The sequence below is a fragment of the Salmo salar genome, chromosome ssa13 (genome assembly GCF_905237065.1).
Source record: "Salmo salar chromosome ssa13, Ssal_v3.1, whole genome shotgun sequence".
Lineage (NCBI taxonomy): Eukaryota > Metazoa > Chordata > Actinopteri > Salmoniformes > Salmonidae > Salmo > Salmo salar.
Genome location: NC_059454.1, coordinates 19,068,184 through 19,091,382, shown reverse-complemented (window position 1 = coordinate 19,091,382; position 23,199 = coordinate 19,068,184). Strand labels below are relative to the sequence as shown.

The 23,199-nt window shown below is 44.7% G+C and overlaps 1 protein-coding gene across 1 annotated transcript in view; it reads left to right on the top strand.

Annotated features, from left to right (window-relative positions):
- Nucleotides 1-9,670: 9,670 nt before the first annotated feature.
- The window catches only part of prpf6 (PRP6 pre-mRNA processing factor 6 homolog (S. cerevisiae)), a 31,982-nt gene continuing 18,453 nt past the window's right edge, over nt 9,671-23,199 (top strand). The window contains exons 1-6 of the mRNA XM_014134697.2: nt 9,671-10,045; nt 10,791-10,953; nt 11,051-11,169; nt 11,291-11,369; nt 11,560-11,736; nt 21,007-21,144. Of these exons, the coding sequence (XP_013990172.1) occupies nt 9,756-10,045; nt 10,791-10,953; nt 11,051-11,169; nt 11,291-11,369; nt 11,560-11,736; nt 21,007-21,144 (966 nt within the window). The 5' untranslated portion in view covers nt 9,671-9,755. The remainder of the gene's footprint in view (nt 10,046-10,790; nt 10,954-11,050; nt 11,170-11,290; nt 11,370-11,559; nt 11,737-21,006; nt 21,145-23,199) is intronic.

Here is a 23,199-nt window from a genome sequence, read left to right as displayed (position 1 = left end):
AATTCGAAAGGGTTCGTATACTTTTTCTTGCCACTGTAGCCTGTCTTCTCTGAGAGACAGGTCTGCCTATGGCGGCCTTTGTCAATAGCAATGCTATGCTCACTGAGTCTGTACATAGTCAAAGCTTTCCTTAAATTTGGGTCAGTCACAGTGGTCAGGTATTCTGTGCTCTCTGTTTAGGGACAAATGGCATTCTAGTTTGTTCTGTTTTTTTGTTCATTCTTTCTAATGTGTCAAGTAATTATCTTTTTGTTTTCTCATGATTTGGTTGGGTCTAATTGTGTTGCTGTCCTGAGGCTCTGTAGGGTCTGTATGTGTTTGTGAACAGAGCCCCAGGACCAGTTTGCTTAGGGGACTCGTCTCCAGGTTCATCTCTCTGTAGGTGATGGCTTTGATATGGACGGTTTGGGAATCACTTCCTTTTAGTTTGCTGTAGAATTTAACGGCTCTTTTCTGGATTTTGATCATTAGCGGGTATCGGCCTAATTCTGCTCTGTGTGCATTATTTGGTGTTTTACGTTGTACACAGACGATATGTTGCAGAATTCTGCATGCATTTTCTCAATTTGGCGTTTGTCCATTTTGTGAATTCTTGGTTGGTGAGTGGGACCCCAGACCTCACAACCATAAAGGGTTGTGAGGTCTCTCTATCGATCTCCCTCATTCTATATCTGATTCAAGTATTTTTAGCCAGATCGTAATTGGAATGTCGAATTATATGTTTCTTTTGATGGCATAGAATGCACTTCTTGCCTTGTCGCTCTCTCTCTCTCTCTGTATCTCTCTCTCTCTGTCTCGCTGTCTCTATCTCTCTCTCTCTCTCTCTCTCCCTCTGTATCTCTCCCTCTCTGTCTCTCTTTCTCTGTCTCTCTGTCTCTCTCTATCTATCTCGCTCATTCTTTATCTTTTCTTCTCTCAAGGAAGTTTTGCTGCATTCAGAGGAAACGTTGCCAGCTGTTGCACGGCATTAGCAACACATCAAATCAAATCAAATGTTATTTGTCACATGCGCCGAATACAATGAGTGTAGACTTTACCGTGAAATGCTTGCTTACGAGCCCATCCCAGTGATAAAGAGTTAAAAATGAATAATAAAAATAAACATTTTAACACAAGAGGAATAAAATACACAAGAATGGAGCAAAATACAGCAAGTACCAGTACCAGATCAATGTGGAACTATATACAGGAAGTACCAGTACCAGATCAATGTGGAGCTATATACAGGGAGTACAAGTACCAGATCAATGTGGAACTATATACAGGAAGTACCAGTACCAGATCAATGTGGAGCTATATACAGGGAGTACCAGTATCAGATCAATGTGGAGCTATATACAGGAAGTACCAGTACCAGATCAATGTGGAGCTATATACAGGTAGTACCAGTACCAGATCAATGTGGAGCTATATACAGGAAGTACCAGTGCCGATCAATGTGGAGCTATATACAGGGAGTACAAGTCCCAGATGAATGTGGAGGTATATACAGGAAGTAACTGTACCAGATCAATGTGGAGCTATATACAGGGAGTACCAGTACCAGATCAATGTGGAGATATATACAGGAAGTACCAGTACCAGATCAATGTGGAGCTATATACAGGGAGTACCAGTACCAGATCAATGTGGAGCTATATACAGGGAGTACCAGTATCAGATCAATGTGGAGCTATATACAGGAAGTACCAGTACCAGATCAATGTGGAACTATATACAGGAAGTACCAGTACCAGATCAATGTGGAGCTATATACAGGAAGTACCAGTACCAGATCAATGTGGAACTATATACAGGAAGTACCAGTACCAGATCAATGTGGAGCAATATACAGGGAGTACCAGTACCAGATCAATGTGGAGCTATATACAGGGAGTACCAGTACCAGATCAATGTGGAGCTATACACAGGGAGTACCAGATCAATGTGGAGCTATATACAGGGAGTACCAGTACCAGATCAATGTGGAGCTATACACAGGGAGTATCAGATCAATGTGGAGCTATATACAGGGAGTACCAGTACCAGATCAATGTGGAACTATATACAGGAAGAACCAGTACCAGATCAATGTGGAGCTATATACAGAAAGTACCAGTACCAGATCAATGTGGAACTATATACAGGAAGTACCAGTACCAGATCAATGTGGAGCTATATACAGGAAGTACCAGTACCAGATCAATGTGGAGCAATATACAGGGAGTACCAGTACCAGATCAATGTGGAGCTATACACAGGGAGTACCAGTACCAGATCAATGTGGAGCTATATACAGGGAGTACCAGTACCAGATCATTGTGGAGCTATATACAGGGAGTACCAGCACCAGATCAATGTGGAACCATATACAGGGAGAACCAGTACCAGATCATTGTGGAACTATACACAGGGAGTACCAGTACCAGATCAATGTGGAGCTATATACAGGGAGTACCAGTGCCAGATCAATGTGGAGCTAAATACAGGGAGTACCAGTACCAGATCAATGTGGAGCTATATACAGGGAGTACCAGTACCAGATTAATGTGGAACTATATACAGGAAGTACCAGTACCAGATCAATGTGCAGAGGTACTATTTTATTTTACCTTTATTTACAAGGTATTTGAGGTAGATATTGGTTGTTTAGATTGATTATTTTTATTAGAACTGAGGTCGAACTGAGGTCGGGCGTTCGTATGCTTTAGTTTAACTTTACTCAGAAGTATGCTGGCATTACATACTTCACATGGCATACCCCTCCTGCTGTCTGGCTACGGTAAAACATGGAACTGGAATACTACAGTACCAATACACGGACTGTATTATGGCATAATGTTCACTTCATTACAGATATGTCCATAAAGGCAGGGTAAAGTGAATAGTCATCTGGATAGATAATAATAGGTAAAACATTTTTTTTTTAAAGCAGTATAGAAGCAGCATATGGGTGTTTATGTGTGTGTGTGTGTGTGTGTGCACGTGAGTGTATGTGGGTGCGTGTTGGTTTGCGTGTCTGTATGAAAAAAGGGTTCCAAAAGAGTTCTTCGGTTTTCCCAAAGGAGAACTCTTTTTGGTTACCGTTAGAACCATTTTTGTTCCAGGTAGAACTCTTTTGGGTTCCATGTAGAACCCTCAGCGGAAAGGGTTTTACATAGAACTCAAAAGGGTTTTACCTGGAACCAAAAAGGGTTCTTCAAAAGGTTCTCCATTGGTGACAGCAGAAGAACCGTTTAAGAATGTAGTGTATGTGAATGTGTGGGTATGTGAATGTGTGAATGTGTGGGTTTTGTATGAGAGTATCAGTGTAGTGTATGTGAGTGAGTGTGTATATGGTGTGCATACATAGTCTTGTGAGTGTGTATAGAGTTAGTGCAAGATAGTCTGGGGCAACATTGAATTAATTAACTATTTTGCGGTCTTATGACTATTTAGCAGTCTTATGGCTTGGGGATGAAGCTGTCTCGGAGCCTGTTAGTCCGAGAGCCAATGCTCTGGTACCGTTTGCCGGATGGTAGCAGAGTGAACAGTCTGTGGCTTGGTCGGCTGGAGACTTTGGCAATACTTTGGGCCTTCCTCTGACACTGCCTGATATAGAGGTCCTGGATGGCAGGGAGCTCGGCCCCAGTGATGTACTGGTCTGTCCGCACTACCCTCTGTAACGGTTTGCATTTTGCCATACCAAGCGATGATGCAGCCAGCCAAGATGCATTCGATGGTGCAACTGTAAAAAAAATTGAGGATTCAAGGGCCCATGTCAAATCCAAGGGCCCCCGCACATTGACTCGGTACCGGTACCCCCTGTATACAGCCTCCACATTGACTCTGTACCGGTACCCCCTGTATATAGCCTCCATATTGACTCGGTACCTGTACCCCCTGTATACAGCCTCCACATTGACTCTGTACCGGTACCCCCTGTATATAGCCTTCATATTGACTCGGTACCTGTACCCCCTGTATACAGCCTCCACATTGACTCGGTACCGGTACCCCCTGTATATAGCCTCCACATTGACTCTGTACCGGTACCCCCTGTATATAGCCTCCATATTGACTCGGTACCTGTACCCCCTGTATACAGCCTCCACATTGACTCTGTACCGGTACCCCCTGTATATAGCCTTCATATTGACTCGGTACCTGTACCCCCTGTATACAGCCTCCACATTGACTCTGTACCGGTACCCCCTGTATATAGCCTTCATATTGACTCGGTACCGGTACCCTCTGTATATAGACTCCACATTGACTCGGTACCGGTACCCCCTCTATATAGACTCCACATTGACTCGGTACCGGTACCCCCTGTATATAGCCTCCACATTTACTCTGTACCGGTACCCCCTGTATATAGCCTCCACATTGACTCGGTACCGGTACCACCTGTATATAGACTCCACGTTGACCCTGTACCGGTACCCCCTGTATATAGCCTCCACATTGACCCTGTACCGGTACCCCCTGTATATAGCCTCCACATTGACTCAGTACCGGTACCCCCTGTATATAGGCTCCACATTGACTCTGTACCGGTACCCCCTGTATATAGCCTCCACATTGACTCAGTACTGGTACCACCTGTATATAGCCTCCACATTGACTCGGTACCAGTACCCTCTGTATATAGCCTCCACATTGACTCTGTACCGGTACCCCCTGTATATAGCCTTCATATTGACTCGGTACCGGTACCCTCTGTATATAGACTCCACATTGACTCGGTACCGGTACCCCCTCTATACAGCCTCCACATTGACTCTGTACCGGTACCCCCTGTATATAGCCTCCATATTGACTCGGTACCTGTACCCCCTGTATACAGCCTCCACATTGACTCTGTACCGGTACCCCCTGTATATAGCCTTCATATTGACTCGGTACCTGTACCCCCTGTATACAGCCTCCACATTGACTCTGTACCGGTACCCCCTGTATATAGCCTTCATATTGACTCGGTACCGGTACCCTCTGTATATAGACTCCACATTGACTCGGTACCGGTACCCCCTCTATATAGACTCCACATTGACTCGGTACCGGTACCCCCTGTATATAGCCTCCACATTTACTCTGTACCGGTACCCCCTGTATATAGCCTCCACATTGACTCGGTACCGGTACCACCTGTATATAGACTCCACGTTGACCCTGTACCGGTACCCCCTGTATATAGCCTCCACATTGACCCTGTACCGGTACCCCCTGTATATAGCCTCCACATTGACTCAGTACCGGTACCCCCTGTATATAGGCTCCACATTGACTCTGTACCGGTACCCCTGTATATAGCCTCCACATTGACTCAGTACTGGTACCACCTGTATATAGCCTCCACATTGACTCGGTACCAGTACCCTCTGTATATAGCCTCCACATTGACTCTGTACCGGTACCCCCTGTATATAGCCTCCAAATTGACTCGGTACCGGTACCCCCTGTATATAGACTCCACGTTGACGCTGTACCGGTACCCCCTGTATATAGCCTCCACATTGACCCTGTACCGGTACCCCCTGTATATAGCCTCCACATTGACCCTGTACCGGTACCCCCTGTATATAGCATCCACATTGACTCGGTACCGGTAACCCCTGTATATAGCCTTCACATTTACTCTGTACCGGTACCCCCTGTATATAGCCTCCACATTGACTCAGTACCAGTACCCTCTGTATATAGCCTCCACATTGACTCTGTACCGGTACCCCCTGTATATAGCCTCCACATTGACTCGGCACCGGTACCCCCTGTATATAGCCTCCACATTGACTCAGTACCAGTACCCTCTGTATATAGCCTCCACATTGACTCGGCACCGGTACCCCCTGTATATAGCCTCCACATTGACTCGGCACCGGTACCCCCTGTATATAGCCTCCACATTGACTCGGCACCGGTACCCCCTGTATATGGCCTCGTTATTTATTGTGTTACTTTTTGATTGATTCGATTTTCTTCTTTTTAACTTTATTTTATTTCGTAAATATTTTATTAACTCTATTTCTTGAACTGCATTGTTGGTTAAGGACTTGTAAGTAAGCATTTCACCGTGCAAGTTGTATTTGGCGCATGTGACAAATAACATTTTATTTTATTTTATTATATTTGTAGGCTGTCTCATCGCTGTGGTGATCAGGCCGACCACCGTTGTGTCGTCAGCAAACTTGATGATGGTGTTGGAGTCCTGCGTGGCCACGCAGTCGTGGGTAAAGAAGGAGTACAGTCAGAGACTAACCCCTTTGGGGCCCCCGTGTTGATGGTCAGCAAGCAGGTGTTGTTGCTTACCCTCACCACCCAGGAAGTCGCAGAGGGAGGTGTTCAGTCCCAGGGTCCCCATCTTGGTGATGAGCTTGGAGGGGACTATTATGTTGAACTCTGAGCTGTAGTCTATGAACAGCATTCTCACACAGTTATCTCCCCTCCTGTCCAGGTGGGAGAGGGCAGTGTGAAGTGCAATTGAGATTACAGCATCTCTGGATCTGTTGGGATGGTATGTGAATTGGAGTGGGTCCAGAATGTCTGGGATGATGGTGTTGATGTGTGTCATGACCAGCCTTTCACTTAATAATTACAGATGTGAATGTTACAAGGCAATAGTCATTTAGTTCGAGTTCTTGGGAACCGGGACAATGGTGGTCAATTTGAAACATGTTGGGATTACAGACTGGGACAAGGAGAGATTGAAGATGTCCGTGAAGACACATGCCAGCTGGTCTAGTATATATTGCGAACGCATCCTGGTATTCCATCTGGCCAGGTGTCCTTGCGACTGTTAACCTGTGTGAGTGTTAAGACTGTGTGATCACTGAGATCACACAGTCATCTGGAACAAAGGGGCTTTCACGCAAGACTCAGTGTTGTATTCCTCGAAGCAAGCATAAAAGGCATTTAGTTCATTTGGAAGTTATGCATCACTGGGCATTTTATGACTAGGTTTCCCTCTGTAATCCATTATCGTCTGCAAGCCCTGCAACATGCGACAAGCGTCAGAGCCGTTGTAATAGGATTCCACCTTTCTCCTACACTGAGTGTACAAAACATTAGGAACACCTGCTCTTTCCATGACATAGACTGGCCAGGTGAATCCAGGTGAACTCTATGATCCCTTATTGATGTCACTTGTTAAATCCACTTCAATCAGTGCAGATGAAGGGGAGGAGCCAGGTTAAAGAAGGATTTTTAAGCCATGAGACAATTGAGACATGGATTGTGTATGTGTGCCATTCAGAGGGTGAACGGGCAAGACAAAAGATTTAAGTGCCTTTGAACGGGTATGGTAGCAGGTACCAGGCGCACCGGTTTGTGTCAAGAACTGCACCGCTGCTGGGTTTTTCATGCTGAACAGTTTCCTGTGTTTATCAAGAATGGTCCACCACCCAAACATTGTAGTCAACATGAGCCAGCATCCCTTTCGAACGCTTTCGACACGTTGAAGAGTCCGTGCCCCGGCAAATTGAGGCTGTTCTGAGGGCAAAAGGGGGTGCAACTCAATATTAGGATTAATATTTAATATTTTGTCCGGCCAGTGTATATTGTCATTTAGTATGTTTGATGTCTCATCGGAGGTCGTACGGGCTTTATTTTGTCCATGTCACTGTCTTGTTCCTTGTAAGCGGTAGCTTTACCATTTAGCCCAGTGTGAATATTGCCTGTAATCCATCAAAGGGAGACAACATCCATTATCTCTGCTGGCTACCAGGGCCACCGCCATGCTAGACTCTCTGTGTGTGTGTGTGTGTGCGTGCGTGCGTGCGTGCGTGCGTGTGTGTGTGCGTGTGTGTGTGACATGGTGTTCTCGTTTTCTCCTCCATGCATGTTTGTGTCTGTGCGTGTCAGCAGAGAGATGTAGCTTGTTTACCACAAATATCCTACAACACGATAGAAAAAATAAGATGATGGAAGTTCCAAAAATACCTTTTATTGTGACTCACTGCTCATCCACTGATTTCATCTGGCATTGACCCATATCTGCATCTGCCAAGGCTGACCTCAAACAAAGGTGATTGAATGCATTCAGAACAGTAACCAGGGGATTAGATGTGGACATGGGTTTGACATGCAGGGTTTTCTTGATAATTAACCTCAATCAGCATTACTGACGGGTGGTTTCCCTCTAATGACACGGACCTGGATCGCTGGATCACAGACAGACAGACAGACACAGACAGACAGACAGACAGATAGACAGACAGACAGACAGACAGACAGAGGAGCATATGAGGAGGAGAATATCTACTTCCAGTATTATACAACACTGTACGTTGGGGGATCCACATTGACTGCAAGGTTTTGGTCCAACCGAGTACTATCACACCTGATTCTAGTCAAGAACATGATGATCAGTTGAATCAGGTACGTTAATACTGGGCTGGAACAGTAGTCTACACACTCTGGGGATGATAGCGTTCTACTTTGGGGAAAAGTTAAACATATTCAGTTAGACAATCTATCATAATTTTGTATGAAGAATATACTATCAACTCAATATCAACTATCTCCGTACACATCGGCAATGGTTAACTGGGGCTCCCGGCTCTCAGCTCCTGGCTCCCGGCTTTCAGTAATGGGGCTCCCGAGTGGCACAGCGGTCTAAGGCACTGCATCTCAGTGCTAGAGGCGTACTACAGACACCCTGGTACGAATCCAGGCTGTATCACAACCGGCCATGATTGGGAGTACCAAAGGGCGGTGCACAATAGGCCCGGGTTTGGCTGGTTTAGGCTGTCATTGTAAATAGGAATTTGTTCTTAACTGACTTTTCTAGTTAAAACAAAGGTTAAATACAAAAATTAAACCAGGTCTGTGAAGTTTTGCGGCTCTTTGGATCTATAAAATGGTTCTGGGCTCTTGAATCCATACATCCTCTAATGCAGCTGACAGCCCATTTTCATCACAGAATCTTCTCCCAGAAGTGGAATAATGTCTGCCCTGGAGGCAAATTAAATGAAGAGAAATGAACATGCTGAGGCCTTGGCTGTAGATGGCTAAAGTTAAAGGTGATGGAATCAAATTGATGCATAGGCGGAGGTACTTCATCACAAGACAGACAGCACAGAAACGTCATATTAGGTTGTAATTACATTTATCGCAGTGAGCCCATCCTGTGATTGACAATGGACCGCCCAAGAAGGCTTTAGTGTCCATGTTAGACTGGTTTGATATATATTAGATAATGCATCTCTGTCAAAATGTATGCCAATTAATTTTAAAACACTGTTTAAAATGTGTCGGCCAATCAGCTGTGTTTTTAAATTGGTTCTCTCAAGAAATAGGACAGTGTCGACTTTCATTATGTCAATAATGGTGAAATGCAGACTCAAAATGACCTGGCTGTCAAACCAGATATGCTGAGGTAGCCTAATGAGCTTATGTTGATGAGGGCTAGCAGATTCACTCAACTATGTGCTGATCAAATACATGACCCGAAACCAATGCATATTTATTCCCTGTAGTTACAGGTAGACTTAATAAACCATTTAGACTACAAATTCCAGTTGCCATGTCTGGGATATGTGCAATGATTCTCCTAGCCTGCACATTTTCCTGTAGTCTGCTGCACTCTGCTGGTAGAGCCTGGCAGTAGTAGTTGTGGTGCGCCACAGGGGGCGCTGCTGCAGACCAATGCCATGATTGTAAAAGGAAGTGCGTATGTTATTATTTCCAAAAGTTCCAGTCTGCCGGGAGATCACACGAAGAAGATTATTCCGGAAGTGAACTCGTTCTTATTATACCTTAGTGAGTGAACCGCGTTGTCGGTATAACTAGCTACGATGGCTAGCAGAGATGGAAACTATAATAACAGAAATCAAAATGATGGTAGAGGCTCCAGGGGCGGTGGACAGAATTTCGGTAGAGGATCCGGTGGCCGCGGGCAGAATGATGGTAGAGGCTTTGGGGGCGGCGGGCAGAATTCTGGTAGAGGCTCTGGAGGTGGCCGGGGTGGCGGGCGTAATGCCGAGCCCCCGCCAATGCCCATGTCCTCGCCGCTCATGGGCAAGAAGAAAAAGCCCTTCCTTGGGATGGCTGCGCCGCTAGGCTATGTGCCTGGACTCGGCAGAGGGTAAGCAGGCATGATGTTAGTTAGCTTAGCCTCATAGCTAGCTAGCTACAGTAACTAAGCTACCTTTGACTGGAAAACAATCTTGAATTTGGCTGGCAATCAAGTACTTGTACCTAAATCTTGCTAATAGTGTTAAGATGCAATACGTCTAAAATTCCTTCCTTCTTGTTATTAAGTAACGTTAGTAACTACTTGTGCACCAATGCAATGTTTGGCTCGCTATCTACCTATGTAAACACTCCAGAACCAGACTGAAACAAAAACTACAGAGGCTGTTGTCTCCAGGAGCAGAAGATAGCCAGCAGATCCGACCAGCTTACTTACAACTGCAATAGGGTCAGACAGACTTCCATTGTAGTTTAAGACACAGCTGAGCCAACCCGAGATATGGCTCGGAAAATATCTCAATACAGGGATGAGAAATTAGTTATACTCTGAATTGCCCCATTATCCCAACTGAACTGTTACAACTGGTAGTTTTTTTTAGCAGTTGTTTAATCTTCTCAGTGTAACAGTTGGGATAATGGGACAATTTGATGAACATGACATTTCTCATCCCTGGATTGAGGTATGTTTTCCAAGCCATCTCTCACGCCAGCTCTGCTGTGTAATAATCTACACAGGAAGCCTGTCTGACCCTAGTGCAGCTGTAAGCAAGCGGGTCAGATCTGCTGGCTAGATTGAAGAATAATGTTCTAGTCTGTGGTTGAATCTCTCCATCTATCTCCACCTCTTCTGTCTCCAGAGCCACAGGTTTCACCACCCGGTCTGATATCGGTCCCGCTCGAGATGCCAACGACCCGGTGGATGACCGCCATGCTCCCCCGGGGCAGAGGACGGTGGGGGACAAGATGAAGAAGAACCAGGAAGACGACGAAGAGGATCTGAATGACACCAACTATGATGAGGTGCTTGTTTATACATGACACCCAAGAACAAGTTCAGGCAAAGCTCAGCTCAGCTCACAACGTATTGTAACATCTGCCTCTGTCCACTTTGTCTCAGTTTAACGGCTATGCTGGCAGTCTGTTCTCCAGTGGACCCTATGAGAAAGACGACGAGGAGGCAGACGCCATCTACGCAGCTCTGGACAAGAGGATGGACGAACGACGCAAGGAGAGGAGGTGAGAGAAGAGACTTCCATGTATTTATTAGTGTGGGTTACTGCTCTTGAGGGTGGGTGGGTGTGTGTGTGTGTGTTACTGCTCTGTTGTGTTAACCCAGTCTGTCCTGTGTGGTCCCCAGGGAGCTGAGGGAGAAGGATGAGATAGAGAAGTACCGTATGGAGCGCCCCAAGATCCAGCAGCAGTTCTCTGACCTCAAGGTTAGGCACTGTGTTCTCATGGCAACAGAGTCAACTCTCCTGTACTGTCTCCGAGCAGTCCTGCCTTTTAAATCTGCCAAAGACACATTTTCCGTCTCTTAATGGATAATGACATTGAAAGCAATACGTCTATTCTACTCTTCATTCTCTCTCCCTTTCTCTCTCTCTGGCTCTTGGTCTCTGTGTGTAGAGGAAGCTGTCAGGAATGTCAGATGAGGAGTGGCTGAGTATCCCGGAGGTTGGCGATGCCAGGAACAAGCGCCAGAGGAACCCGCGCTATGAGAAACTCACCCCTGTACCAGACAGCTTCTTCTCCAAACACTTGACCACAGGAGACAAGCACACCACTGTGGACCCACTGCAGGGGGTTAGTAACGTTACATGCACAGAAGCAGACACACACTCAAGCATACTCACCAACTTCTAAGGGTAATGCATCACCATACTCTCATACCACACTCTCTCTGTTTTGTCATATGTTGCAGTTTCATTATGTGCCTGTAGGAGTCAACTTCTGCCACTGAAACATTCTCCAAATCCTACCTAGGGCTGTTGGGGTGACTGTATTACTGCCACACCGGCAGTCATGAGTCATGACCGCAGTAAATTCCATGTGACTGTTGAGTTGCGGTAATCTTCTCATATGCACTCTTGACATGCTTCGGTAGTACCCAACTGGCTAACGATCATCGGGTCCTGATGGCCTGGTACTCAGGGCTCTATTGTCCCTCCATCAGGTCCTAATGGCCTGGTACTCAGGGCTCTATTTTCCCTCCATCAGGTCCTAATGGCCTGGTACTCAGGGCTCTATTGTCCCTCCACCAGGTCCTAATGGCCTGGTACTCAGGGCTCTATTGTCCCTCCATCAGGTCCTAATGGCCTGGTACTCAGGGCTCTATTGTCCCTCCATCAGGTCCTAATGGCCTGGTACTCAGGGCTCTATTGTCCCTCCGTCAGGTCCTAATGGCCTGGTGCTCAGGGCTCTATTGTCCCTCCATCAGGTCCTAATGACCTGGTGCTCAGGGCTCTATTGTCCCTCCATCAGGTCCTAATGGCCTGGTGCTCAGGGCTCTATTGTCCCTCCATCAGGTCCTAATGGCCTGGTGCTCAGGGCTCTATTGTCCCTCCATCAGGTCCTAATGGCCTGGTGCTCAAGGCTCTATTGTCCCTCCATCAGGTCCTAATGGCCTGGTGCTCAGGGCTCTATTGTCCCTCCATCAGGTCCTAATGGCCTGGTGCTCAGGGCTCTATTGTCCCTCCATCAGGTCCTAATGGCCTGGTGCTCAGGGCTCTATTGTCCCTCCATCAGGTCCTAATGGCCTGGTGCTCAGGGCTCTATTGTCCCTCCAGCAGGTCCTAATGGCCTGGTGCTCAGGGCTCTTGTCCCTCTAACCACTCTGACACCAACGTAAATGCTTTCTAAGGTGATGATTAATTCAAAACACCCATAGAGCTTATGCATGGTCTTATGTGTCCAAGCCCCCCCCACTACATTCAAATGATCGTGCCCTTATACAATATGTAGCCTTCCACATATTACACATGGCAAGAAAACATCAAACAAAACTGATTTAAGATGTCTTTGGTACATAATTGGTCTAGCCTTTGAGTGTGGACTGTATTATTATGCATACTGGATGGACTGGTTACCTTACACTCCAAAATGTCTATCCATGAGTCTGGGAGAGAAAGTATAGTCCTAGGCGATGCTGCTGGTTCATTGATTATGCAGGGCGGCTTACAGTTAGCCTACAATTAGGGAATTTGTATTTGAATAGCCTAGTAATAGGGCATTTTTTATATTTTCATAATTAAATGGTGACACATTACTTTTAGCTATACAGAATATCTCACCACCATGCGTTTCCATCTCCTCTCTCTCCCCTTGTATTCCTTTCTTGAGCGCGCAGACGGGCTCTCAACAGTTTAGTGAAATGTTTTGTTGTGAAAACATGTTACTATCGATGTTCCTGAACAGATTCCACTTAGTTTCCCAAATGAAGCACTTGCTAGCTGCAGGATCAGGGTTGGAGGGCCCATGGCATACAGAGTTTGGGTGGAATATCCCGTCTTTTCCCCCTGTCCGTTTGATAATGGGACATTCTAAATCGAAACAAATTTTACATATTAGTAAAGACTTGATTTTAATTGAGAATAGTCTTATGGGTGAAAATATGATCACTTGATGAGAGAACAGCTGTGCAGCCTGAGGCAAGAAACAGATCGCAAATCTTTTTTTGCTACTTTCTCAAATCATCAATAGCCTATAGTCTCTTCATGCAGCCCATATCTGTTCTGATTTGTAAGACATTCTAAGGTTTGTATCATTCACAACTAAGGTTGACAAATAACTAAATATAGCATATTTAGTTATTTCAAATGATCACTTTTACACTTACTATAAAATAATGGCACAGGACTTATAAGCATATCTTGCCAGCTAAATGAACAAGCCTACAGCCTATGACATGGAGCATAGCCATATAACTAACATACAGTATGCCAACTCATATTCTGTTCTTCTGAAATACATTTTCTTCATATCATAATGTTTCTTTAGAGCTGACTAAAATAAATCATGGATTTATTGTGAGGGTGTATATTGAGGGTTGGGTAGGTTACTTTACAAATATAATCCGTAACAGTTGTCTAAAATTGTAATCTGTAAAGTAACTTTTGGATTACCCAAACTCAGTAATGTAATCTGATTACATTCGTTTACCTTTAGATTACTTTCCCCTTAAGAGGCATTAGAAGAAGTCAAAAATGTATGTTACCAATTGAACGTCATCTATTGCAGGATAAATCAATGTTAAAGTTTACATTGCTGGCCATGTATGGATGTTTAATTTTACTTTATGGGTTGGTTATGTAGGCTTCTTCTAACCCATTGCTTTCTACTACATATAATAATACTATTAAATTATATCTTTACATTAAAAACCAAAGTGTATCGGAATTCCATATTTCCAAGTCCTATTCTTGAAGATCAAGGGGTATAACATTTATTGGACTGACTGGCCATATAGATTAGCCAAATTGTTTTACCTGCGCATGACCCCAAAACTAAGGACTTATTAGCCAGCCCTACTCCGTTGTTTATTATTTTGTTGTCACGGAGGACGGATTGGGGTCATTGATTCGAGTTGAAAAATAAATGCTGCGCTCATGGAATGGCATGCTTTGAGCACTACTGAAAAGTGCTATTTACATGTGGAAAAGAAATGCCATATGCTGCATTTGTTATAGGCCTATTGTTTACCTTTTTGTTGGGGACACTGATATCTTGATAATATGCCACTGTTTAAAGGGCAAATCCTATGCTCGCTTTGAGGCAAGCAACACTGAAGCATGCATGAGAGCACCAGCTGTTCTGGATGACTGTGTGATAACGCTCTAGGTAGCCCATGTGAACAAAACCTTTAAAGGGGTCAACATTCACAAAGCTGCTGGGCCAGACGGATTAACAGGACATGTACTCAAAGCATGTGCGGAAGCGAAGGTAACCTGTCTAAATGATTACCGCCCAGTGGCACTCAAGTTGGTAGACATGAAGTGCTTTGAAACGCTGGTCATGGCTCACATCAACAGCATCCTCCCGGACACCCTAGACCCACTCCAATTCCCATACCACCCCAACAGATCCACAGATGACGCAATCTCAATCGCACTCCACACTGCCCTTTCTTACCTGCACAAAAGGAACACCTATGTGAGAATGCTGTTCATTGACTCAGCTCAGCGTTCAACACCATAGTGCCCACAAAGCTCATCACTAAGCTAAGGACTCTGGGACTAAACACCACCCTCTGCAACTGGATCCTGGACTTCCTGACAGGCTGCCCCCAGGTGGTAAGCGTAGGCAACAACACGTCTGCCACGCTGATCCATAACACTGGGGCCCCTCAGGGGTGTGTACTTAGTCCCCTCATGTATTTCCTGTTTACCCACGACTGTGTGGCCAAACATGACTCCAACACCATCATTAAGTTTGCTGATGACACAGCAGTGGTAGGCCTGATCACTGACAGTGATGAGACGGCCTATAGGGAGGAGTTCAGAGAACTGGCAGTGTGGTGCCAGGACCACAACCTCTCCCTCAATGTGAGCAAGACAAAGGAGCTGATCATGGACTACAGGAAAAGGCGGGCCGAACAGGAGCCCTAGGACCATGCCTCAGGACTACCTGGCCTGATGACTCCTTGCTGTCCCCAGTCCACCTGGTCGTGCTGCTGCTCCAGTTTCAACTGTTCTGCCTGCGGCTATGGAACCCTGACCTGTTCATCGGATGTGCTACCTGTCCCAGACCTGCTGTTTTCAACTCTCTAGAGACAGCAGGAGCGGTAGAGATACTCTGAAGGATCGGCTATGAAAAGCCAGCTGACATTTACTCCTGAGGTGCTGACCTGTTGCACCCTCTACAACCACTGTGATTATTATTATTTGACCCTGCTGGTCATCTATGAACATTTGAACATCTTGGCCATGTTCTGTTATAATCTCTGGCCACCCCTCATAGCCTGGTTCCTCTCTAGGTTTCTTCCTAGGTTCTGGCCTTTCTAGGGAGATTTTCCTAGCCACCGTGCTTCTACACCTGCATTGCTTGCTGTTTGGGGTTTTAGGCTGGGTTTCTGTACAGCACTTTGTAACATCAGCTGATATAAGAAGGGCTTTATGAATACATTTGATTGATTGATTAACATCGACGGGGCTGTAGTGGAGTGGGTCGAGAGTTTCAAGTTCCTTGATGTCCACATCGCCAACTAACATACCAAGACAGTTGTGAAGAGGGCACGACAAAACCTTTTCCGCCTCAGGAGACCGAAAAGATTTGGCATGGGTCCCCAGATCCTCAAAAGGTTCTACAGCTGCACCATTGAAAGCATCCTGAAGGGTTACATCACCGCCTGGTATGGCAACTGTTCGGCATCTGACCGTAAGGCGCTACAGAGGGTAGTGTGAACGGCCCGGTACATCACTGGGGCCAAGCTTCCTGCCATCCAGGACCTATATAATAGGCTGTGTCAGAGGAAAGCCCATAAAATTGTCAGAGACTCCAGTCACCCAAGTTATAGACTGTTTTCTCTGCTACCGCACGGCAAGCGGTACCGGAGCGCCAAGTCTAGGACCAAAAGGCTCCTCAACAGCTTCAATTAATAAAATCGCCACCGGACAATTTACATTGTCCCCCCCACCACTTTGGAACACTGCTGCTACTCTCTGTTTATTATCTATGCATAGTCACTTCACCCCCCCTACATGTACAAATGACCTCAACTAACCTGTAGCCCCGCACACTGACTGTACTGGTGCCCCCTGTATATAGCCTCGTTATTCTTATTGTGTTACTTTTTATTATTACTTTTTATTTTAGTTTACTTGGTAAATATTTTCTTAACTCTTCTTGAACTGCGCTGTTGGTTAAGGGCTTATAAGTAAGCATTTCACGGTAAAGTCTACATGTGACAAATAAAGTTTGATTTGAAATCCACAGATGAAACAATAACAAAACGTTTGCCCTGCCTCTTCTTAGGTAAAAAGCTGAGGGATGGGCCTGTAGAAATGTAACCACTCTCAGATTAATAGACAGAGCTATGTATGCAAGGACTGACCATCCATGACATCACAATTTTATATATATATACTGCTCAAAAAAATAAAGGGAACACTAAAATAACACATCCTAGATCTGAATGAATGAAATAATCTTATTAAGTACTTTTATCTTTACATAGTTGAATGTGCTGACAACAAAATCACACAAAAGTAATCAATGGAAATCGAATTTATCAACCCATGGAGGTCATACAGGCCTCCACATGCCTGTATGACCTCCCTACAACACCTGGGCATGCTCCTGATGAGGTGGCGGATGGTCTCCTGAGGGATCTCCTCCCAGACCTGGACTAAAGCATCCGCCAACTCCTGGACAGTTTGTGGTGCAACGTAGCGTTGGTGGATGGAGCGAGACATGATGTCCCAGATGTGCTCAATTGGATTCAGGTCTGGGGAACGGGCGGGCCAGTCCATAGCATCAATGCCTTCCTCTTGCAGGAACTGCTGACACACTCCAGCCACATGAGGTCTAGCATTGTCTTGCATTAGGAGGAACCCAGGGCCAACCGCACCAGCATATGGTCTCACAAGGGGTCTGAGGATCTCATCTCGGTACCTAATGGCAGTCAGGCTACCTCTGGCGAGCACATGGAGGGCTGTGCGTCCCCCCAAAGAAATGCCACACCATGACTGACCCACCGCCAAACCGGTCATGCTGGAGGATGTTGCAGGCAGCAGAACGTTCTCCACAGCGTCTCCAGACTCTGTCACATGTGCTCAGTGTGAACCTGCTTTCATCTGTGAAGAGCACAGGGCGCCAGTGGCGAATTTGCCAATCTTGGTGTTCTCTGGCAAATGCCAAACGTCCTGCACGGTGTTGGGCTGTAAGCACAACCCCCACCTGTGGACGTCGGGCCCTCATACCACCCTCATGGAGTCTGTTTCTGACCGTTTGAGCAGACACATGCACATTTGTGGCCTGCTGGAGGTCATTTTGCAGGGCTCTGGCAGTGCTCCTCCTGCTCCTCCTTGCACAAAGGCGGAGGTAGCGGTCCTGCTGCTGGGTTGTTGCCCTCCTACGGCCTCCTCCACGTTTCCTGATGTACTGCCCTGTCTCCTGGTAGCGCCTCCATGCTCTGGACACTACGCTGACAGACACAGCAAACCTTCTTGCCACAGCTCGCATTGATGTGCCATCCTGGATGAGCTGCACTACCTGAGCCACTTGTGTGGGTTGTAGACTCCGTCTCATGCTACCACTAGAGTGAAAGCACCGGCAGTATTCAAAAGGGACCAAAACATCAGCCAGGAAGCATAGACCACTTCTCAGTTCCTGTGGTCACCACCTGCAGAACCACTCCTTTATTGGGGGTGTCTTGCTAATTGCCTATAATTTCCACCTGTTGTCGATTCCATTTGCACAACAGCATGTGAAATTTGTCAATCAGTGTTGCTTCCTAAGTGGACAGTTTGATTTCACAGAAGTGTGATTGACTTGGAGTTACATTGTTTAAGTGTTCCCTTTTATTTTTTTGAGCAGTGTGTATATATAAGTCCCAAAATTGATGTAGCAACTACAGATAGACTTAAAAGGGTCAATCAAAAGTGTGCAAGTTTGAGCATGTCCATAAGGCTTATGGACTTTTTATCAGCATGAATTAGATTGAGCAATAAAAGCCCCACACTTATTCCATAGGCTGGGATCCGCACTATGCAGCTCTTGCAGAAGGGCATTTTTCACTGGCTGTCCACTGGTTTAAAAAACAATGGTTGATAGGCAGCTTAAATTTCTTGAATTCAACCATTATTGGGTTCGAAAACACATTTAGATTTGTGAACATTCATCCACAACAACCACAATCCGTGAGGTGCAAATAGCTAAATGCGAGAGCAGCAGTGTGAATCACAGAGGCTTTCAACACTATCACTGCATTTTTATCGGCAGACTCAACACCCTTGGTTTCTCAAATGACTGCCTCGCCTGGTTCACCAACGACTTCTCAGATGGAGTTCAGTGTGTCAAATCGGAGGGCCTGTTGTCCGGACCTCTGGCAGTCTCTATGGGGGTGCCACAGGGTTCAATTCTCCGGCCGACTCTCTTCTCTGTATACAATCAATGATGTCGCTCTTGCTGCTGGTGAGTCTCTGATCCACCTCTACGCAGACGACATCATTCTGTATATTTCTGGCCCTTTAGAGCACTGTGTTAACTAACCTCCAGATGAGTTTCAATGCCATACAACTCTCCTTCCGTGGCCTTCAACTGCTCTTACATGCTAGTAAAACTAAATGCATGCTCTTCAACCGATCGCTGCCCGCACCCGCCCGCCTGACTAGCATCACTACTCTGGACAGTTCTGACTTAGAATATGTGGACAACTACAAATACCTAGGTGTCTGGTTAGACTGCAAACTCTCCTTCCAGACTCACATTAAGCATCTCTAATCCCAAATTAAATTTAGAATCGGCTTCCTATTTCGCAACAAAGCCTCTCACTCATGCTGCTAAACATACCTTCGTAAAACTGACTATCCTGCCGATCCTTGACTTCGGCGATGTCATTTACAAAATCGCCTCCAACACTCTACTCAGCAAATTAGATGAAGTCTATCACAGTGCCATCTGTTTTGTCACCAAAGCCCCATATACTACCCACCACTGTGACCTGTATGCTCTCGTTGGCTGGCCCTCGCTTCATATTCCTCTCCAAACCCACTGGCTCCAGGTTATCTAAAAGTTTTTGCTTGGTAATGCCCCGCTTTATCTCAGCTCACTGGTCACCATAGTAACACCCACCCGTAGCACGTGCTCCAGCAGGTATATTTCACTGGTCATCCCCCAAAGCCAACTCCTCTTTTGGCCGCCTTTCCTTTCAGTTCTCAGCTGCCAATGACTGGAACGAATTGCAAAAATCACTGGAGACTTATCTCCCTCACTAACTTTAAGCATCAGCTGTCAGAGCAGCTTACCGATTACTGCACCGGTACATAGCCCATCTGTAAATAGCCCACCCAACTACCTCATCCCCATATTGTTATTTATTTTTGCTCTTTTGCACCCAGTATCTCTACTTGCACGTCTATCACTCCAGTGTTAATGCTAAATTGTAATTATTTCGCCCCTATGGCCATTTTATTGCCTTACCTCCCTAATCTTACTACATTTGCACACACTGTACATACATTTTTCTATTGTGTTATTGACTACGTTTGTTTATTCCATGTGTAACTCTGTGTTGTTTGTGTCGCACTGCTTTGCTTTATCTTGGCCAGGTCGCAGTTGTAAATGAGAACTTGTTCTCAACTGGCCTACCTGGTTAAATAAAGGTGGGAAAAAAAATCTATGCGCTATGTAGATATCAATAAAAAGTGATATCCATATCGCCGTAGACTACACCACTACTGTCATCCTTACCTCCAAGTGTTTATTCAAGTTGGATAATCTTTGGATGCTGACAGTAGTCGCACCATTGGAAGACATAGCTTGGACTGTAGCCTACAAAAACCTATTCCTGCTCTTTTCCCGCGATCCATCAAACACATTTGGTGTGTCATCATAGTGGTCTCTGACTTCTGGTCAGACTCGCTCAGGTGGAACAAATTTAAATTTGATCCTTTTTTCAATGCTGATTTGAATGTCATTGAGAAAACAGAAGTGTCAAAGATTTTTTTCCCCACAAACTTCCTTTCTGAATTTAAAAGTAATCCTCAAAATAATCATCTGTTTTTTCTAAAATATCTGTAATCTGATTACAATAAAACATTCTGCTGGTAAAGTAACAGATTACAGTTACCGTTTTTGTAATCCCTTACTTGTAACCCAGTGTAAATTAAATGATTAGACTATTTTACATGTAGAGGTTCCAAAGGCGCGCATCAGAGGCTTGTATGCATGGAGGCCTGGAGATGCGAAACTTGTTTGTTAATTAACGGTCAACAATTACCTGGCAGTCTTCTGCATAACAATAGCCAGCTGACAAAATGTCATGACTGCCACAGCCCTAATCCTACCCATGCCAAAAAGTATTTCTAGTCTACTGGTTCTCATCCAGACACTTATTTGTGTTGGTTCCGTCTCCAGTTGAACCTCCCCGGTGGTCTGGAAAGCCCGTACCCTGGGGGGATGACCCCTGGCCTGATGACCCCTGGGACAGGAGAGCTGGACATGAGGAAAATCGGCCAGGCCAGGAACACACTGATGGACATGAGGCTCAGCCAGGTAATGCACCACTTTAGTCCTACTGACTTAGTCCTACTGACTTAAAAGCTTGTGTCTAGTTTGACTGTTATTCCCCAACCTACATGTGCTCCAAAAGTATTAGGACAGTTATTATAATACTTTTTCTCTTTGTCTCTGTACTCCAGCACTGTGGATTTGAAATGATACAATGATTATGAGGTTAAAGTGCAGACTGTCAGCTTTCATTTTAGGGTGTTTTCATCTTTATCAGGTTTCAGGTAGCCTAGTGGTTTAGAGCGTTGGGCCAGTAACCGGAAGGTCGCTGGTTCGAATACCTGAGCAGACTAGGTGTAAAATCAGTCTGTGCCCTTGAGGAAGATGCTTAACTCTAATTGCTCCTGTAAGTCTCTCTGGATAAGAGCTTCTGGTAAATGACTAAAATGTTAATGTGAAATATCATGTGAACATAGTACAAAAGTATTGGGTCAAATTCAAATGCGTAGTAAAAGTTTTTAGTATTTGGTGCCATTTTCCTAGCACGCAATGATTATAAAATTGGATGCATTTGCTGTTTGTTTTGGTTGTGTTTGAGATGATTTTGTGCCTAATAGAAATCAATGGTAAATAATGTATCATACCCCACCAAAAATTCTACCCTCCCATGTTATTGTAATAGGGAGAGGTTAACATGTTTTGAGGGTATGATATAAAATTCTACCCTCCCATGTTATTGTAATAGGGAGAGGTTAACATGTTTTGGGGGTATGATATAAAATTCTACCTTCCCATGTTATTGTAATGGTGAGTGGTTAACATGTTTTGGGGGTATGATATTTGTGCATCTAACATTCTCACTGATCATTATTCATGATTCATTCAGGACTACCTGTAATCATGGTAACATCCACATTAATGTAGAAGTGTTAAGAAGCATATTATAATTTTATTTACAATAAATGACTCCAAAATGTCACAATACATTATTTGCTATACATTTCTATTGTACACAATCATCTGAAACACAAACAGCAAATGCATCCAACAAATGTGTAGGAATATGGGACCAAATACAAAAATGTTAACTTCTTTAATACACATATCAGTGAATTTGTCAGAATACTTTTGATCCCACAAAATGGGGGGGGTATTTATTTATTTAACCTTTATTTAACTAGGCAAGTCAGTTAAGAACATATTCTTATTTACAATGATGGCCTAGGAACAGTGGGTTAACCTCTCTTGGGCAGGTGGAACGCTACCGTCCCACTCACGGTTCACACTATTCAACAGCCAGTGAAAAATCAGAGCGCCAAATTCAAAACCATAAAATGTCATAATTCAAAGTTCTCAAACATATGACTATTTTACACCATTTTAAAGGTACACGTCTCCTTAATGTAACCACATTGTCCGATTTCAAAAAGGCTTTACGGCGAAAGCATAAAGTTAGATTATGTTAGGACAGTTCCAACACAAGAAAAAGCACACAGCCATTTTCCTAGCAAGGACAGGCATCACAAAAACCAGAAAACCAGCTAAAATTATGCACTAACCTTTGATGATCTTCATCAGATGACACTCCTAGGACATCATGTTACACAATACATGCATTTTTTTGTTCGATCAAGTTCATATTTATATCCATAAACCCCATTTTACATTGGCGCGTGATGTTCAGAAAATATTTTGCCTCCAATACTGGCGGTGAATCAGCACAACAATTTACAAAAATACTCATCATAAACGTTGATAAAATATTAAACTGTTATTCAAAGAATTATAGATGAACATCTCCTTTATGCAAACGCTGTGACAGATTTCAAAAAAGCTTCACGAGGAAAGCACACTTTGCAATAATCTGAGTACTGCGCTCAGAAAAATACACTACACAATACAGATACCTGCCATTTTGGAGTCATCTAAAATCATAAATAGCATTAGAAATATTCACTTACCTTTGATGATCTTCATCAGAAGGCACTTCCAGGAATCCCAGGTCCACAATAAATGTTGTTTTGTTCGATAAAGTCCATAATTTATGTCCAAATAACTCCTTGTTGTTAGCGCGTTCAGTTAGCTACTCCAAGTGTAGGA